Here is a 17,684-nt window from a genome sequence, read left to right as displayed (position 1 = left end):
AGACTCCCTGCTCTCCTGAGTGACGTTGTCTTTTCTTCTTGGCGGCATAGTGATGGTCCCACCGGACGTGCCAAAAATATGTTTGCACAATATTTGATTTGCGAGCGTGTCAGGTGCGAAAGTGCACCGATTTGTGTGAAAATGATAAAAATCTAACTTCTAAAAACAAACGAAAGTTAATTCTAAATTTGACCGTCGGTTCTAATCTCCTAAAACAACTATAACGCCAAAATGAAGAAAACTAATGAAATTTGAGGAATAAACCCCTGACATTGTTTATATTTTCAATAAACCATAGGAATTTACAAGACATAAAAATATAACAAATAGAGTTGATGAAATCTAAAACGAGAAGACGTAAATTGCTAGAAATATGTTGGAAAGCTTGAAAAACTATTGCTTGAATATTGGAATTTTAGCAGAGAGCTTTTGCAGATTTGTCTGTAGAGTTGTGTGTTTTTTTTCAGTGTTTGCCGATGTCTTTTTCTTCTCAGCGATATGCCGTTTCTCTCCACTCCCCCATGAGCCCATGATCTTTTCCACTAACAGTCGTGTAGAACCCGAAAATCATATTACGTATAAGTCATGCATAATTGCTACTATTTAAATTAAAAATGAATTTTTATGAATATATGAGGTGTTTTAATTGTTTTAAAAGTAGATGTTTAGTTTTATCTTTTTTAAGATAAATACGCGAGGTCGGACCGGAGTTTGGAGATTAGAGATAAGAATAATAATAATAAGAAAATACTCCTTTAATTAAGTCAATGCATAATTTGATTTAAAGAAAAAGAATGTTTTAAGATTTATTAAATTAATTAGAGCTAAGTTGTTAAATAAAATCTTTAAGTTTCAATATTTAATTAAAGCTTAAATTAAAATATGTGAAAAAATGAAGGTGAATTAATCTAGGTATAAAATATTCAAGAAATTAATCCTAACATTTGAATATTTAAATTTGAAGTCATGAATGCCATGCAATAATCTATCCTAAATTTAATGTGTAAATTCACAAAAACATATAATAAGGGTGCTAAACTTTAAGCAATTAAAATACAAGATTTAAACAATAAAATACCATGCAAATTAGTAATAATAATTTTGGGTCCAACATTTAAAATAATTCAAAAGTTATAACTCTCCATTCAAACCATTCCTAATTACAATTCATGGTTTATTCATTTCTCATTTTTAATTCACTAAGTAGTAGTAAATTCAAATACTATAATTCACATCATTCTCCTCAAACCATTTTCTAAGCAAAACTAACGTACATATGCAGTAGGAATAAGAAAGAAACCAACGGCATCAAGGGAATAAGGAACAATTCAAAACCCATTCAACTCCTTCACTTGTAACTCCCATTTTAATGTATGTTATGACCCTTTAACACCACCTATAACATTCATCTTCATTACTTACCTATCCTACACTAATATGCTCGAAAAATCAGAAGGGAACAGCTGAGCAAAATCGTGAAAAGCAACAACAATAAAACAAGGGAAGAAGAAGCCATTCAAATCCTTCAACTTCTTGACTTGTAACTCCCACCTTAATGCTTATAATGAAACCTTTAACACCTCCTATAACACTCTTCTTCATTGCCTAACAAACCTACACCCTCACCTTCGAAAATACATCAGAATAGCAGCAGGTTAGGATCGAAGGAACAGCAGCAGAAGTAGGAAAGAAAGATATCCAACTTGGTTCTGTCGCGTCGTATTGTCGTTTTGATTTGTTTTTGTGTCAAAACAAATTTCAGGCATGTATATATTAATCATTTGCTCTGCAATCAAGTTATATTAGCATTTTAAATCAGTATATGTTCATAAAGCAAGTGACAACACACATTTTGACAGCAACATTCTGAAAAACCTGCACAAGCCTTCTCGGCCCTATGATATGCACTTCACGGTTTGAGATGTTTTGATGATTACAGGAAGTTGCTCGATTCCAGGCTCTCAAGGCTGCTACTAGGCATGATTTAGAGTGAGTTAGGGTGTTATTGGTCCATTGTTTACATACATACGCTCAAGAATAAAGATATGACAGCAACTTTTTATTGAGTACAGAATTTTGGTTCACGGTTTCTGTCATTGGATTGTTTAAAGGGATGTTCGAATCATGGCTGTCCTAGGGACTATAGCCATGGTTAGAGCCCTTCCTTATCATGTCTAGGACGTGACCAAACCATCTTTTCAAAGCTTGTTTCATAGATCCCTCAGATTTTTACATAAACATGACAAGTGCTCATCGGTTTTAAAGTTCTGATTTTTGTATGAGTATGGTTTCGGTTTTGGTTGTGTGGTTTGAATTATGATTGGCTCCTAGCCCATAGACATAGTTCATACAACACTCCATCATGTCTAGATCGAGCCATGATCGATCAAATGATCACTGGAACGACACAAGACAATAGAACAATTCAATACATCTCACTGCACAGAATTTTGTGTCCTCGGTAGAAGCTTGGTAATGTCCTAGGTGTTTGCTTGGGTTGTGGTTGGCTTTTAGCCCGTAGCCATGGTCCAAGTCATGCCTTAGGATGTTGGTAAGAGTCTTGGGTCAATGGTTCAAGCCAAGAGCCATTATTTTCAGTGTTTACTTCACATATACACCAACTGCCACTGCTGTATTTTGACAGCAACTATGAGTTCGGTTATGAGGTTGGTTTGTGTTCTTGGTTGGCTTTTAGCCTATGGCCTTGGACTGGACACTACCTTAATGAGTTAGAAAAGTCATGTTTTTGGCCGTTCGTTATTTGGTCGAGTTTAGAGGTCGTACGAGAATTTACGGTGAAAGGTGCCAAAATGACTCTCGAAAGAGTGTTTTATGTTTTTGAGTTCCATCACCTATTTTCGTGTTTTACAGTCCTTGTACATATTTTTCAGTATGTTTGGGGTATCTATAATCATGGTTAAACGTCGGTTTAATGTTGGTTCGGGTTGGTACATGCCATGATTAAAAATCAAGTTGTTGGTCCGAATCGTCTCGTTTTTTGTTCAATTGTCAAGTTTTGGGCAAGTTAAGATTTATTGCATGTGTCACATGTTAGAATTAAGTCGCAGCAAGCCTGGGAGCGATCCAACTCATCCGTTAAAATAAGGTTATAATTATATTACGTGCATAAAAATATAAAATGTTTATTTTTGAGATATATGCGATATGTCTTGTGGCCACCTTATGTTTATGGGTTTGGAAGTCGGTAGGTGCAACCGAGGACCTCTCCACCCGGTGACTTACGACCGGTTATGATTATGTATGGGTACGGACATCCAGTCCAAGGGCTGTGATTGATCTCTACCGTCCAGTATACTGTGGTTTAGTCTGATCAGGCGCTCACGTTATATTATGGGCCACTTGCTTAGAAACATTATCTCTACCGAAAAAAAAAATTTATGATATGTTATGACAGAGCTCTATTAAGCAAAGCTTTTACGTATGATTTTAGATATGCACGTAGTTATAATTATTCATGATACGATTTTCACCGTACGCCTTACGATACTTTATTTTTACGTTGCATGCGGTTTTACGATATATTTACTTGTTATTCACGATATATACATGTTGAGTCTTTAGACTCACTAGACTTGATTGTTATAGGTATTGATGAGGCCGAGACTGCGGGCGGAGACCAGTGAGCGATCTTGGGACATCAGTAGTAAATCCGGACCTCATGATTTAGTTTATGCATCTTTTATTATTCAAACTCAGTTTTAATACGTTAGATTATTTTTAAATTGATGTTTACGTTGGATATTTTTTTAAATTGTTGGTTGAAAACAATATTTGCTTCCGCTGTTATTTTAAAGTTTATTTACAGGTTTATTTTATAAATGAGACAAGATAATTATTTATTTAGAAAATTTTTAATAATTCCGCCAAATTTATGAATACGAAATACGGGCCTTTACAACCCGAGCTCATACCTTAACCTGAGCTGAGCCCAACTGGATATTGCGGTAAAACTGATAAAACTCTCCTAAGCATAAAACACATGGACAAATAACTTATGATAAGAAGAGAATCTCGAAGATATTAGGATGAATTTTCAAAATTCATTTTATTCTAGATAAGATCATATCAGTACAAATCTCACAATAAATCTCGTATCTCAAGCATTTATCTTACTAGAGTTTTTTTTCTTACAAGGTATTTAATTCATCATAACTTTATAGATGTCCTGTATCTCTCATGATTTTATACATTCACACATTGATATCACTCAATAATACTCTTTTGAGCTTTTAAGTTTTATCTCAGTACTTACTTAACATCGAGGTAACCATATCAGAAATATCTCTGAGGTCCTCTAACTTTTGTTCGTTCGAACAAATCTATACAACACAACTCTGCTTGGCCTACCCCATTTCAACAAGGATTACTTAGCTCAACAGACCGAACACGAAGTGAAATTTTTGTTTACATCAAAACCTTTGTAAACGAGGTAAGTGATTCGTATTTTCGAGGGTTAATAAAATTTTCAATTATAATATTTTGGGCTATTTACGTCGGGAGTGTTACTATGGGTACATTTTTATCTATGATGATAATATAAACATGAGTTTCATATGATAATATGAACATTATTTTTAAAAATATATCCAGAATAACATGGTGAATATAGGACGAGTCTATTCTAATACAAGCAAGGTTCTAAAAAGCGCGAAGCGTCCCGAAACGTGAACATCGAGCTTCAAGCTTTTCAGGCTTAAGCGAGATTAATACGAGCTTAAGCGTAAAAAAGCGTTTTTGATTTTTAGCATAGTTATAATTATCTTAAACCAATAAATAAATAAAAATAAATACTGCATAAATATGATAAATAAGTATAATATATAATGCATAAATTTTCATATTTATAAAAGCATAAGAATCTCAAAATTGCAATATTTAGTTGTTTTTGCAACTAGACCACATAAAAAATGCTAAATATTGGTCAAATCATTGTCAGATTCTAATTCGAATTCTTCTTCTTCGTTTATTTCTTCTTCGGTACCATCCGATATATCATCGAAGTCCCCTTGAACATTGACATTGATATCACTTGTAGGTTGTAAAGTGTTCATCTCCATCTCCATCTCCATCTCATCTTCATCATCACAATTTTCAACCATCCAAGACTTAGCTTTGCTAGTATCACTTTCTTGTAAAGTCTCAAATTTATTTTTTCTCTTTTTCTTGTTCATCAATCTTGCATTGAATTGGACATACACCAGATTATTCATCCTTGTAGTATCCAGCCTATTTCTTTTTTTAGTGTGTATCTATATTAAAAACAAAACAAAAATTTAGAGTAAGCTACAAATTAATGAAATTATCATATTGCCACAAAAGTAAAGTATAATGAAGTAAATATTTACCCCTTCAAAGACACTCCAATTCCTTTCACAACCCGATGAACTAGTAGTTAAACCAAGGATCTTTTTTGCCATCACTTTCAAATTTGGCACCTCATTGCCATAGAAGTCCCACCAACTAACTATCAAAATTTAAAAAAGAGACAGAAATATCATGATATGTGTCAACAATAGTATACAAACATGAAAGGAAATAAAATAATGTTTACATACCTGGATTGTAATTTTGATAATTGTTTAGGCATCCGCTTAATGCTAATTTTTTTCCAAATGCTCCTTCTTTTTGTGTGTATTTTTGCAACTCAACATTTATCACATGATTTTGCATTTGAACATCAGGAAAGAACTTTTCAACAGTAGTGATCATATTATTTGTTATCAAATGATCATCTTTGATGCTTGGATTCTTGAAGAAATAATATGGATTCAGAAGATAAGCTGTCGTATGAATTGGACTATCAAGACGACCCTTACTTTTTGCATCAATAATGTCTAAAATTGGCCCATAATCACTTTCTTTCTTCAACGTTTTTTGAATATCATCCTTTGCATTCAACAACTCTCCATACACAAAACCCATAGAAGGTTTATCCTCTCCATCAGCAAGTCTAAGAACTTTTACCAATGGAGTGAATACTCGCAAGCACAAATCTATCGAGTTCCAAAAATCATTGGGGACAATAGCATCAAATGCCTCTTTTCCTTTTTTGCTCCTAGACCATTTAGTGTTATCCCATTCATTGCTAGTCATCATATTTCTCAACTCTTGTTTCTTATCAAGCAAACTTTGCAATGTTAAGAAAGAGGTCGCAAATCTAGTTACACCCGGCCTAACTATCTCTCTTTTTGTAAACTTTCTCATCAATGCCAAGGTCTTGTGATGAGCATAAATGAAAATACAAAAAGATTTTGCCTTCTTGATCACTCCATTGAACATTTGCAGTTTAGAAATTCCTTCAAGCATAAGATTTATGGTGTGAGCTGAGCATGATGTCCAAAATATGCTGGATCTTTCTAATGCCAACAGATTCGCGGCAGCCATGTTGTTGGAGGCATTGTCGGTCACAATTTGCACCACATTTTTGGCCCCAACCCGATCAATACATGCAGTAACATATTCAAATAAGTATTTTGCTGTGTGAGCTTCATTTGAAGCTTCTTTTGATGAAATAAAAGCAGTCCCCAACTTACAATTCACACAAAAATTAATGATACTTCTTCTTTTCCTATCACTCCAACCATCAATCATAATAGAGCAACCATTATTTTCCCACTCTTCTTCCTGCTTCTTCAAAGTTTCTTTTGTTTTCTCCACCTCTCCTTTTAAAAGTGGTTCTCTAAGTTGGTATTGTGAAGGAGGGATATAGCCAGGACCATATTGTCCTAAAGCCTCAACAAATTTTTTGAAACTATCATTGTCAATTGCATGAAAAGGAATTCCGGCTTCATACACCCATCTTGCCAAATATTGATGAACTTGGAGCAATCTTTTTTTAGCAATTGCATCATTAATATTTTGTTGTCTCATTTTCTTATTTGCACTCATAGAAGCATCATCAACATTAATTGGCTTTGCAAATTGATCCATAGGTCCCATATCAGTTGATCTTTTTTTACTCCCTCTCTCAATGATGGCAATTTCATCATCTTCATCTTCACATATATTCAAAGACATAACCACATCATTCCTTAACTTAGATTCATTCAATAATTTTTCCCGCTTCTTAGACTTATTATCCTCAAGTGCTAAACGACACTTTTCTTTTTGCTCTCCAGTTGCCTTCGTACATGCTTTTACACCTTTTCCTAGAATACCCGAAATGTGGATTTTGTGCCTATAAATTCCGCCGGTCGTAACTTTACCACACAAGGTACACTTGACAGATTTGTGATTTTGAGGATCTACTAACACAGCGGTATCCCAGCCAATATCCCCGGAGTCCCTTTTCAATTCACTGTCTATAGAATGAGAATTTGATGCCATTGAAGAATCATTTCCTTCCATCGATGCCTACAAAATTCGAGGTAATAATACACAATGCAAACTAATAAAAGAACTACAATTTTTAAACACAATCCATTGTTCATACATCTAATAGACAGTGAAAAATTAATAAAATTTTTAAACACAATTTTTGTTTCATTTTTAAACACAATCCATTGATGACTAGCAATGAATGGTAATAATACTTGACACGATTTTTAAACACAATCCATTGTTCATACAATTTTTAAACACAATCCATTTTTCATACAAACTAATAAAAGAACTACAATTTTACTGAAAATTTGTTCATAAATTTTTAAACACAATTTTTGTTTCTCATACATCTAAATCTAAATTGTGAAATATAATTACACAGTGCGCAAAGCTTTGATAAGCCATGCCCTTGACTTGAGCATTGTGCGTAGGCTAAAGGCCAAATGTGTCTTTAATAACTATACTTCATATTTTTGCTACCTGTTGCGCAAATCTGCTCTGATTTTGCAGTATCAAACTTTCACTGATCCTTCGGCTGCAAAAGAATATATAAAAAATGAAGGTTCCCCCATTGTTCTAAAAGCAGATGGACAAAATGAGAGACTTACAAAAGGAGAGTTGTCGATTTCCATTTATGTAGTTCAGCCTTTGCCCATCGTGGTGCTGTAGTTTAGATGTTGTGAGATTTCACGGAAAAATCAGAAGAGAAGAATGAAAAGAAGAAAATTGTGTGAAGCCGTGAAGTTGGTAGGTGGAAGGTCAACATCTAATATAAAAAATCAATTTATTTATTATTTAAAAAAAAATAAAAAGCCAAGCTTAATTACGCTTAATTACGCTTAATGACACTTAATTAAGTCAAACTACCGTTGATCGCTTTTGTTCCGCTTTTCTCCAAAGCGGAGCTTTTTCGGTGCGCTTCGCGCTTAAGCGCGCTTAATCGGCGCTTAAGCGCGCTTTTAGAACACTGAATACAAGTGTACAGTTCCATGAATAGACCATTTCAACCTTGGGATTAAGTTATTTTTTTAGTTTAATTTAAGTTTATTTTTTGGTAAAGGCATTGCAATTACCTAGGAGACATGCGTGCTGTGGTTGTTACCTAAAAAATCTGCAAACATCAGAGAACCAAGTTCGTAATATTATTTTTGGACAGCAAACTAAAATGAATATTGGAGTTTGCACAATATATCATCAAATACAACATTCATTCCCAACTCATTTAATTCAAATCTTACACACAAAAAAAACAAATTCTCGAAATAATTTTTTTATTTTACATATATTAATTATTATATTTTATTTAATATATTTTTAATTATGAATAATGTTTATATTACATATATTAATTTATTGTATTTGAATTATGTGTTTCAAGTTGCATTTGTATTTCAATTATGTGTTTCAAGTTGTCTTTGTATTTCAATTATGTGTTTTAATTTAGTTATGAATTGTATTGTTATATTAATTTTTTGCATTTGAATTTAATTATATTATTTATAAATAATTAAATCAAATTATTCCTTAATTATTAATAATTAAATAAATTAATTTTTAAAAATCAATAATTATTATTCTTTTATTTTTATTATTAAATATCTATTTATTAAAATAATAAAATATATAATATACTATTATTTAAATAATATTTTTATTTTCTAATATAAATATTTATAATAAAAAATACAAATTTATAATAAAAAAACAAAAAAAAATACAACCCTCTGCACCAAATTTTGGTGCAGAGGAAGGGGCTGCTAAAATAGCGCAGCCCCCTTGGACGGCATTTCTTGCACCAAGATTGGAGATGGCGTAAATAAGACAAGGATTTTATTTTATTATTTTTGTTCTGAGTTTTCCTTCGCTTTGGGAAACATGAACATTAAGGTATAATTTGGTACACATGATAGGATAAACATGTTATATATATAATATAAGGATAAGTTAAGAATAAATAAGGTGTAAGATATTATATTTAATGTTTGGTATGATTTTAATAAGAGTGATTAAATTTATATATTAGATTGTAATGACAAAAGTAATCTTATCATAATAAATTTTATAATTTCAAAGTTGTTGCTAAAGTTCATATTTTTTATTTGTTTATGTGCCGATAGTACTTGCATGATTTATTTATTTTTACCTAATTTTATATATTATATAATATGATAATTGAACCCTTGATTTTCTGAGTCAAGTCAAATATCAATTTTTAAGGATAATCGAGTGATAATAATAATTTTATTGAGATTTATAAAAATTATTTATATAATTATCTCGAAATCATTTATATAATTATCATATTATATAATATATAAAAAATAAATAAAATATTTATTTGATTTTAATTTCTACCTACTAGCATATATTTATAAAAAATCATTTATAAATTGAGGGTAATTAAGTCATTTGTAGTGTATTTTATCATTTGATTAAAATTATAACACCTTCTATTAGGGATATTTTATCCTTCTAAAAAATTATTTATCAAAGACCCATGATATTATCATAAGCTTTTTAAAAAAGTACCAAACATGGGATAAGAAGGATTATTTATCAATCCCTCTCTTATCCCATGTACCAAACTATGCCTAAGTATACCCAATTTTAGAAAGCACATCTTTGATTTAGTCAATAAGATTTTATATATATATATATATATATATATATATATATATATATATATATATATATATATATATATATATATATATATATATATATATATGATGGTGGAAAAGGAATCTCTTATAATCATAAAATTTTAATATTTTTAAGTGTATGACTAAAATTATTTTTTATTTTATTTACCACAAAATATTTTTATTTTTGATATAAAATTATGAAAAAAATTTACAGCAATAAATTATTTTATGTATCCAAAATTCACTTGATTAACTTCTAAATAATATATATTTTTCTCTCACTTTCGTAAGTGTCATAATTTGTTTGAATTAATCCCATATTGATCTCATGTATTTATTTTAGGGTCTTTTATCAAATTATAGTACTTTTAAATCTCATTTAACAATCTACCGTACTTTTCTAAAATTTATAAAAATATTGTAGAAAAAAATATAAAACTTTTACTCCCCCGCCCTTCCAAATGGGGGGGGAGGGGGGGAAGCAGTTTAAATTCTCCCCCGCCTGTCGTCGTACAGGAGAGAGTTATTCTTTTTAAAATATTTCAAATGCAATAGGCGGGCAAATTTAAATATTTTTAAAATTCTATATATATGTATACACGAGAAGTTAATTTGTATTTTGTATCCGAAGTTTGTCACTTGTATTGTGTTCACAGAAGTTCACTTCATTTTTCAAAGGTTTGTCACTTATATTGTGTTCAAAAATTTGTCGGTATGGATTTGATTTATTTTTCGTCTCAAGTTTTTTTAATAAAATTTTGAATTCTAATAATTTTATACCTTCTGTCTCTTGATTTATTTCAGGAAGTGTAGATATTGGTATTATCGTGCCTATCTTATTAACAGGTAAATAATATTTCTAAGTGTTGTTAAAATTATTTGTATTCAATTAATTTATTTGATGGTTGTATTATATTAATTTTAATTTATGTTTAGAAATTTTTAATCTTAATTCGTTAAAATTATTATCTTAATTTTTGTTATGATATTTATTGTTAATTTGTTATCATAAATATTATTGAAGTGTTTTTATTTATTATGTTTACCTAAAAATGATATATTTGTTTAGAGGGATTTTAAAATGACCTTCTACATATGTATGTTTATGATCAAATTGTACTTTAAGTTAGTTTTTAAAACTAGCACTTAATTAAATTAAATTCCAATTATATCCTTTGAATCATTTTCATAATGACACAAAACATGTTAAATTAAGTCAAATAAGAGGGATTATTTCCTATTATCATCATAATTAAATTTGGTATTAGATTAAATAACTAATCAAACTAACATATTAATTATGTTAATTACTAAATATGTTAATTAGTTTTTTACATTGTTTTTATGAATACCGACGTTGTTAATATAAATAATCATTTTCACAAGTATTTTTTTTTATTTCCATCATTATATTAATTTTTAAAAACATACGAAAAATCTCTCACTTGTTCTTTAAAATTATATTTGGAGAACACTTTTTAAAAATAATTTTCAAAAACATTTTACAAAAAAATTAGCCAAACATATGCATTTTTCATTTATGAAAAGATAAAACGATTTTTTTTTTTAAAAAAAAAATATTTCTCTAAACGGAACCTGACTGTTTTTGGTATTTTGAAGTGTATGAACAAGAATACTCCTTCACTATTTCAACAAAAAAATTATTTAAAAAGTTTGTTGGAATATTTAATGTTTGCAATCTTGATTTTGATGTTCATAAAATTTGTTATTGTGTTTCTAACATATTTACTCAAGTGTGAAGTTATTAACACAAGAAGAAAACTGAAACTGAGTTTAGCCAAAACTTTTTGGCGAGATTCGATTTGTTGATGATATCTTAACTGGATGATTCAAATGAAAATTCGCCAACTTGACCGATCAAAAAACTCAATTTGGAACAAGTATTTCACGTCAGTTGGACAAAATCGAATAGTATCTAGGTCAAACCGGTTGCTGATTGACCAAACTGATTGCACGAAAACAACAATCAGTTGAGTATGAGCAGTTGCAATTTTTTGATCATATCTCTCAGCTCGGTTATTTAAATGAAGCGACTCAATATGTGTTGGAAATATAAGATGATGATCTACAAATCAACTTCAGAAGGCAAAGTCTGAATTGAATCTTATGATGCTTATAAATGGCGATGAAGCTACTGGTTCTGCATAGCATACTAGTTGAGCTGCGGTTGAGATGCTGACCAGATTGAACAGATGACCAGTTTGAACCGCTGACCAGTTTCAACTGCTGAACGACCAGTTTAAATTTGGGAAAATATCCAGCAAGGCGAATTTGACCGTTGTAATTTCAGAAATAGTATAGAAACTTTCTAAACGGTCATATTCTTGTGTTTAACGTATATACCAATGTTGAGGCCTATAAATACATCATCTTGAAGATCAAACAAGAACTTTTGAAGGGGATTCAAAGCATAGGCAGCTAGCATGAATAAATCAGCTATTTGAGAGCACAAGCTCTTGTGTGAGGATACATTTGAGATGTACAATTTAAATGATAAATTCCTCACACACAATCACTCACACATATATAAGAGAGTTGAACTTCAAAGTTTAGTTGAATGATTCTTCACACAAAGACATTGAAGATTGTGTTTGTAATTTTGGCATAAGAGACGTTAAACATTATGCGGATTGTGAGGTTGTGGCCTACAATCTAGAGTGTGCTAGGAGTTTCAATTATGCAAGAGATAAGTCCTAAGTTGAAATGAGTTTGTATAAGGTGTTGTATAAATCAAAGTCTTCTAGTGGATCCTTCCCAAGAGGAATAAGGGGTGACGTAGGAGTTGCAAATCTCCGAACATCTATAAACAAATTCGTGTCTATTTATTTATTGCACTTACTTATCATTTCCATTACTTTTAAAGATGCATTGTTAAAGTATTTTATGCGTTATTCAAATATCAAAATATTGCATACTAAATGTTTGATAAAATGCTTCAACCAAAATATTTTTACTCATTCAACTTGCATATAACTTAATTCTTTAAAAAAATGTTTAATCGGTTTCTACGAAGGACTATTTTGAGTGTCTTCCGATTTGTTGAAAACATAACTCGATTTAATTCATCGGTTTTCAATATTTCAAGAATCGATCTATCGTAGCTCAATGATGATCCCTCTAATCGATCCTAACAAAGTCTACAACATAATTAATCAAAAAAAATATTTATTAATAGATTTCACATAATCTATTCATAAATTTTCTCGTACTCTCACCCTTTGATGCCATTGATATTTTATTACTAAAAATTTGAATATCATATTATCTTCCCATGTACGTCTCTTGAGTTAATTATGTTACTCATTATTAAATGTGGAATTTTATAATAAAAATATATATTAAAAGCAAAAAAAAATTATATATTTAACGTGTGTGCTAAATAATTAATTTAAAAATCATGAGAGTTGTCTTTTGGATGCAATTAAATTTTTTTTTTAAAAAAGTTTGATAAAAGGACATCGACATTTTCCTGTTATGTTACAATATTATCTTTGTAATGGACTACTCTATGTTTTTTGGATCTATTAATTTAGTTGTGGGAGTGGGTCCATAAATTTACTAGGATATATTCAGAATGATAAAGTTTCAGTAAATAATACAAAAATTAGAGTAGGTTTTTTTTTTTAAGAAATGGATCAACCCTACAGATATTCACAATAAAAAATAATACTCTTAGCATAAAAGTTAATATCTTTTCATGGATGACCCAAATAAGAAATATGTCTCACAAAATACGATCCGTAAGACCGTCTCACATAAGTTTTTGCCCAATATTTAAGGCAAAAAAAATAATTATATTTTTTATTTTATTTTAGTTTATTGAGTAAATGATATAATATATTTCTTTTTAGCTGAAGGCGTATATACATCTCACGGTTTAATTTTGTGTAACTAATCTCCTATCAAACACGACTAATAAAAAAAAATATTTTTATGTTAACGATATTATTTTTCGTTCGAGATATCGACATATCTTATAGATAAAAATCGTTAAGATTGTCGCAGACAAACTTGCTCGACGATATATATCTACACATCCATTGAATTTTGATGCTATCTAAAATTGGAGAGACACCCAACGGATAGTGATTGATTGGAACTTTGTGTTTGTAGTTTTCGCAAATCATCCTCCCCATTTTTAATTCCTCCTACCTATGAATCCACTTGTTGCCCCACTCGACTTCATTATTTTTAATTATAATTAAATAATCTTTTAATTATACAAAATTTATGAGAATTGATATATCATGATTGTATTTGAATTTTTCTTCACATATAAATATTCGTGAGACCGTGAGATCTACTCTTGAAGAATTTTGAATCCATTCTGATTTATGCAACTAAAGTGAAAATTGATAAAGTATGAATTTAAGATTTCATCTATTGTTTCATTGTTAGCAGTAAAATATTAATCGAAATCCATGTACTTCAAATACGACCCGTGAGACCGTCTCATACAAGTTTTTGCCTAATTAAAATCCAAGGCCAAAGTCAACTTCTGGATACTTTCTTCTTAAGCTTAAATTCAAAATTTAGGAGTAAATTATATCAAAATTAGTTTCATCTTGCCAAGAAAATTTTATTAAATTTGTTTCCACGTTGCAAGTGTTGATTATCTATTGTTCATTTGGCTATCTCGTTTAAACTACTTGTCCACTATATATATTATATTTAATTTAACACAAATTTTTTTAATGGGACGATCTTATTAGACAATTTTTTGATATTAATATTCTAATTCGGTCATTTATGAAAAAAAAATATTATTTTTTATGTCAAAATAAATTATTTTTTATTGTAAATACAGATAAAATTGACCCGATTCATGGATTTTATACATTAGACCGACCTACTCTTCATTTGATAACACTTTGACAAGTAAAACTAGTCGTAATTAATTAACTCACCATTTCAAACCGTTCAAGTGAACGTTTGTTTGTTCTCTCAATTGCATATATTTCATTATCGAGTCACCAATATGTCCTCTAGGTCGATTGATAGTGTCGAGAGATTTCTCGACTTTTTCAAATAATGTTCCATAAGATATTCGCCCATCTCGACATATGATCACTGATTATATCTGATATCATGTCAGTAATATTCAATATTTTATCATTTTTTTACTGAAATAACGAATAAATTATAAAAGTTTAGAACTACAAAATATTCAAACTATCGACTAACCGCAAGAGTAGTTCTTGTTCAGTACTTTTCACAAGACTCCGTAGTCAGACTTGAGTCCTTTAGGCAAATTACGAAGTATATGGACGTCCTCGACAATGAATGTGATTTACCCCATATCTTTATGTTCGTGCTGTTTTCTGAGCACCACAGGCTGTTCATCGCCTCTACCTCTAAGGTGTGCTTATTATACTAAAGATGAAAATTTTAAATAACTTAAAATAAAAAATAAATTAGGTTTATACAAAATTTGTGAATAAATTTGACATATATTATACAAATCAAGTAGATGGTAGATGATATGAAATGAAGTTTAAATATATATATTTAAAAGGAAATCCATATTTTCAAAATAAAGGGTAAATTAGTAATTTCACCGGGATAGTTGGAAAGAATCGACTTGTTATATCCCCCCTAGAAGCTCTTCTCCCATATCTCTCCTTTTTTTTCCTTGTGCGTACTTTACTGTAAATTTCACTCTTGATTCTGCGTAGTAATGGGTTCGAGCCCTCGTTACTCTTACTCTTCACACATCGTCATTATCCTCAACACCACTTTCTTTCGTCATAAGTCTTAGTTTTTTTTTTTGGGAGTTCGTGCTTCTTTTCTCCGAGCATGAAATTCAGTGTTTTTTGAATTTTACAGCTAAAAAAGTCCCGTCTTTTAACAAGAAAGATATGGACAGTGGCGGGGTTTATGATGATTCCCGTGTGGCTAATGTTTTGCTAAGGAATGAAATGATCCCTTGCACTTCTGATCTTCTTGATTCTCTCTGGGTTCCGAATTCTTCCCACCCTTTTCATGGTAATTTGATTTTTAGGGGAAAAAAGGAAAAAAAATAAACTTGGATTTTTTTGTTCGTTTTTCATGTGGTTTTCTTGGTTTCTTGTTTTCATCTTTTCCATGTTCTGTAATTTGCTCGCGTTTGCCACTCTCAGCTAGTTGAATTACTTACTTAGATTCAATGCTTGTCTGAAATGGTGTGAGAATGTTTGTATGTTAGTTCTGATTTCTTTGTTTCATAAGCTATTTCATGATTTAGATGTGGGATTTTTATTTTAGTTTATTTTGGGTACTCTATTCGTGAATCTTGTTTTCTTGCTGTCGAGTGCCACAAATTTCAAAATCTTGGATGCTTTTTGTGGTGTTCACTGCAGAAAAAAAGGAGACTTTTTGAAAGCTAGTCAGTCTCTTGCTTTATATGATGCCTTTAATACTTTGATTTTCTTGTGTTGCTGTTGTGTTAAAGTAGCTTTTGACTTGAAAATTTCTCCACATCGCTGCGTATGTAGAACCCAATGAAGAATGTAAATTCGACACCCGAAATTCCAAGTAAAATTATGGTGATAAGATTTCGGCTTTGCTTGTTTTAGGATCTACTTCAATGATGAACTTCGAAGATATTAGAGCTGAAAACGTTATTATCGAGGATGGGAGCCAAGATTTCGATGAATGCTTCGGCCAACCGGAGAAAAAGCGGCGGCTTTCGCCTGAACAAGTCCGGCTTCTTGAGCAAAGTTTCGAGGTCGAAAACAAGCTTGAACCTGAGAGGAAGGTTCAGCTAGCTAAAGATCTTGGTCTGCTGCCAAGACAAGTCGCTATATGGTACCAAAATCGACGAGCCCGGTGCAAAACCAAGCATCTCGAGAAAGAATTCGACATTTTGAAAGCAAGCTACGACAGATTGAAGGCAGATTGTCACACCCTTTACCAAGAAAACGAGAAATTAAGAAACGAGGTATCAGAAAGATATTGAATGATTCCTTCCACGTTCTTGATTCATCCAGGCATTTTGGCTCGAGTTCTAGCTTGAGTTATATATATCTTTCAATTTATTATCATCGTATTATTCATCCTTTATTCACTCATCCAACGAACTAAGGCGGTAACTTAATTGTTGCGACTTGGGGAATTTTGTTTCTACCAGCTAGCATAACAACTACTTTTGCCTCAATGGTTCACCACAGGTTCATTTGCTAAGTGAAAAGTCTCGGAAGAAGCCCAAGACAGAACCATATAATCCCATTGTTCTATCAAACGTCGAACCAGAGAATCCAAATGCTGCTGCATCAAACGTAACCCCAGATGCCGCGAGCTCCGCGAAGAGCGACGTTTTCGATTCTGACAGCCCCGATGGAAACCATTCGGCGATGTTGGAGCCAGCCTATTCTTCGCACGTCTTTTGCGAGACGGAGCATTCCGATTTCTCTCAAGACGAAGATGACAGCCTGGGCAGAGGGATCCTGTCATGCTTCCCAAAACTTGAAACTGAATGGTGGGATGATTTGCAGCCAAATTCTTGCAATTTGGGGTTCCCTGATCAGGATCAAGGGACTTGGTTCTGGTCTTATTGAGCTCAAATTTGTTACAAAATTTGAATGGGATTTTGGCCAAATATGTTAAGTGTGTGCTGTGGAACTTTTTGTAGAATCGATAATGATAATAATAATAATAATAATAATAATAATAATAATAATAATAATAAATATTTTA

General features: G+C 31.2%; 2 protein-coding genes across 3 annotated transcripts; one reads left to right on the top strand and one right to left on the bottom strand.

Annotated features, from left to right (window-relative positions):
• Positions 1–4,655: 4,655 nt before the first annotated feature.
• LOC140820301 (uncharacterized) lies at positions 4,656–8,200 on the bottom strand. Of its 2 annotated transcripts, XM_073180645.1 has the most exons (5): positions 7,953–8,200; positions 7,825–7,879; positions 5,577–7,374; positions 5,367–5,485; positions 4,656–5,270 (listed from the first exon to the last, which is right to left on the bottom strand). In XM_073180645.1, exons 3-5 carry the CDS (start codon positions 7,366–7,368, stop codon positions 4,932–4,934), a joined length of 2,250 nt encoding a protein of 749 aa, XP_073036746.1. In that variant the 5' UTR covers positions 7,369–7,374; positions 7,825–7,879; positions 7,953–8,200; the 3' UTR covers positions 4,656–4,931. The 2 variants fall into 2 exon arrangements, with proteins under 2 accessions (XP_073036746.1, XP_073036745.1); XM_073180644.1 differs by lacking the exon at positions 7,825–7,879.
• Positions 8,201–15,623: 7,423 nt separating this feature from the next.
• On the top strand, positions 15,624–17,684 carry LOC140819858 (homeobox-leucine zipper protein HAT5-like). Its single transcript, XM_073180103.1, has 3 exons — positions 15,624–15,995; positions 16,565–16,929; positions 17,159–17,684. Exons 1-3 carry the CDS (start codon positions 15,869–15,871, stop codon positions 17,543–17,545), a joined length of 879 nt encoding a protein of 292 aa, XP_073036204.1. The 5' UTR covers positions 15,624–15,868; the 3' UTR covers positions 17,546–17,684.

This window comes from Primulina eburnea, chromosome 18, assembly GCF_022965805.1.
Source record: "Primulina eburnea isolate SZY01 chromosome 18, ASM2296580v1, whole genome shotgun sequence".
NCBI lineage: Eukaryota > Viridiplantae > Streptophyta > Magnoliopsida > Lamiales > Gesneriaceae > Primulina > Primulina eburnea.
The sequence above is the reverse complement of the archived record's forward strand: the minus strand, read 5'-3'. Positions and strand labels throughout refer to the sequence as shown.

Excerpts from the sequence above, each read along its gene's own strand:
- LOC140819858 (XM_073180103.1), top strand. The coding sequence starts at position 15,869 with ATGGACAGTGGCGGGGTTTATGATGATTCCCGTGTGGCTAATGTTTTG. Across the intron at positions 15,996-16,564 it reads TTCTTCCCACCCTTTTCATG|GATCTACTTCAATGATGAAC; the intron begins GTAATTTGATTT and ends TGCTTGTTTTAG. Across the intron at positions 16,930-17,158 it reads ACGAGAAATTAAGAAACGAG|GTTCATTTGCTAAGTGAAAA; the intron begins GTATCAGAAAGA and ends GGTTCACCACAG.
- LOC140820301 (XM_073180644.1), bottom strand. The coding sequence starts at position 7,976 with ATGGAAATCGACAACTCTCCTTTT. Across the intron at positions 7,375-7,952 it reads AAATCGACAACTCTCCTTTT|GCATCGATGGAAGGAAATGA; the intron begins GTAAGTCTCTCA and ends CGAATTTTGTAG. Across the intron at positions 5,486-5,576 it reads TTATCAAAATTACAATCCAG|TTAGTTGGTGGGACTTCTAT; the intron begins GTATGTAAACAT and ends AAATTTTGATAG.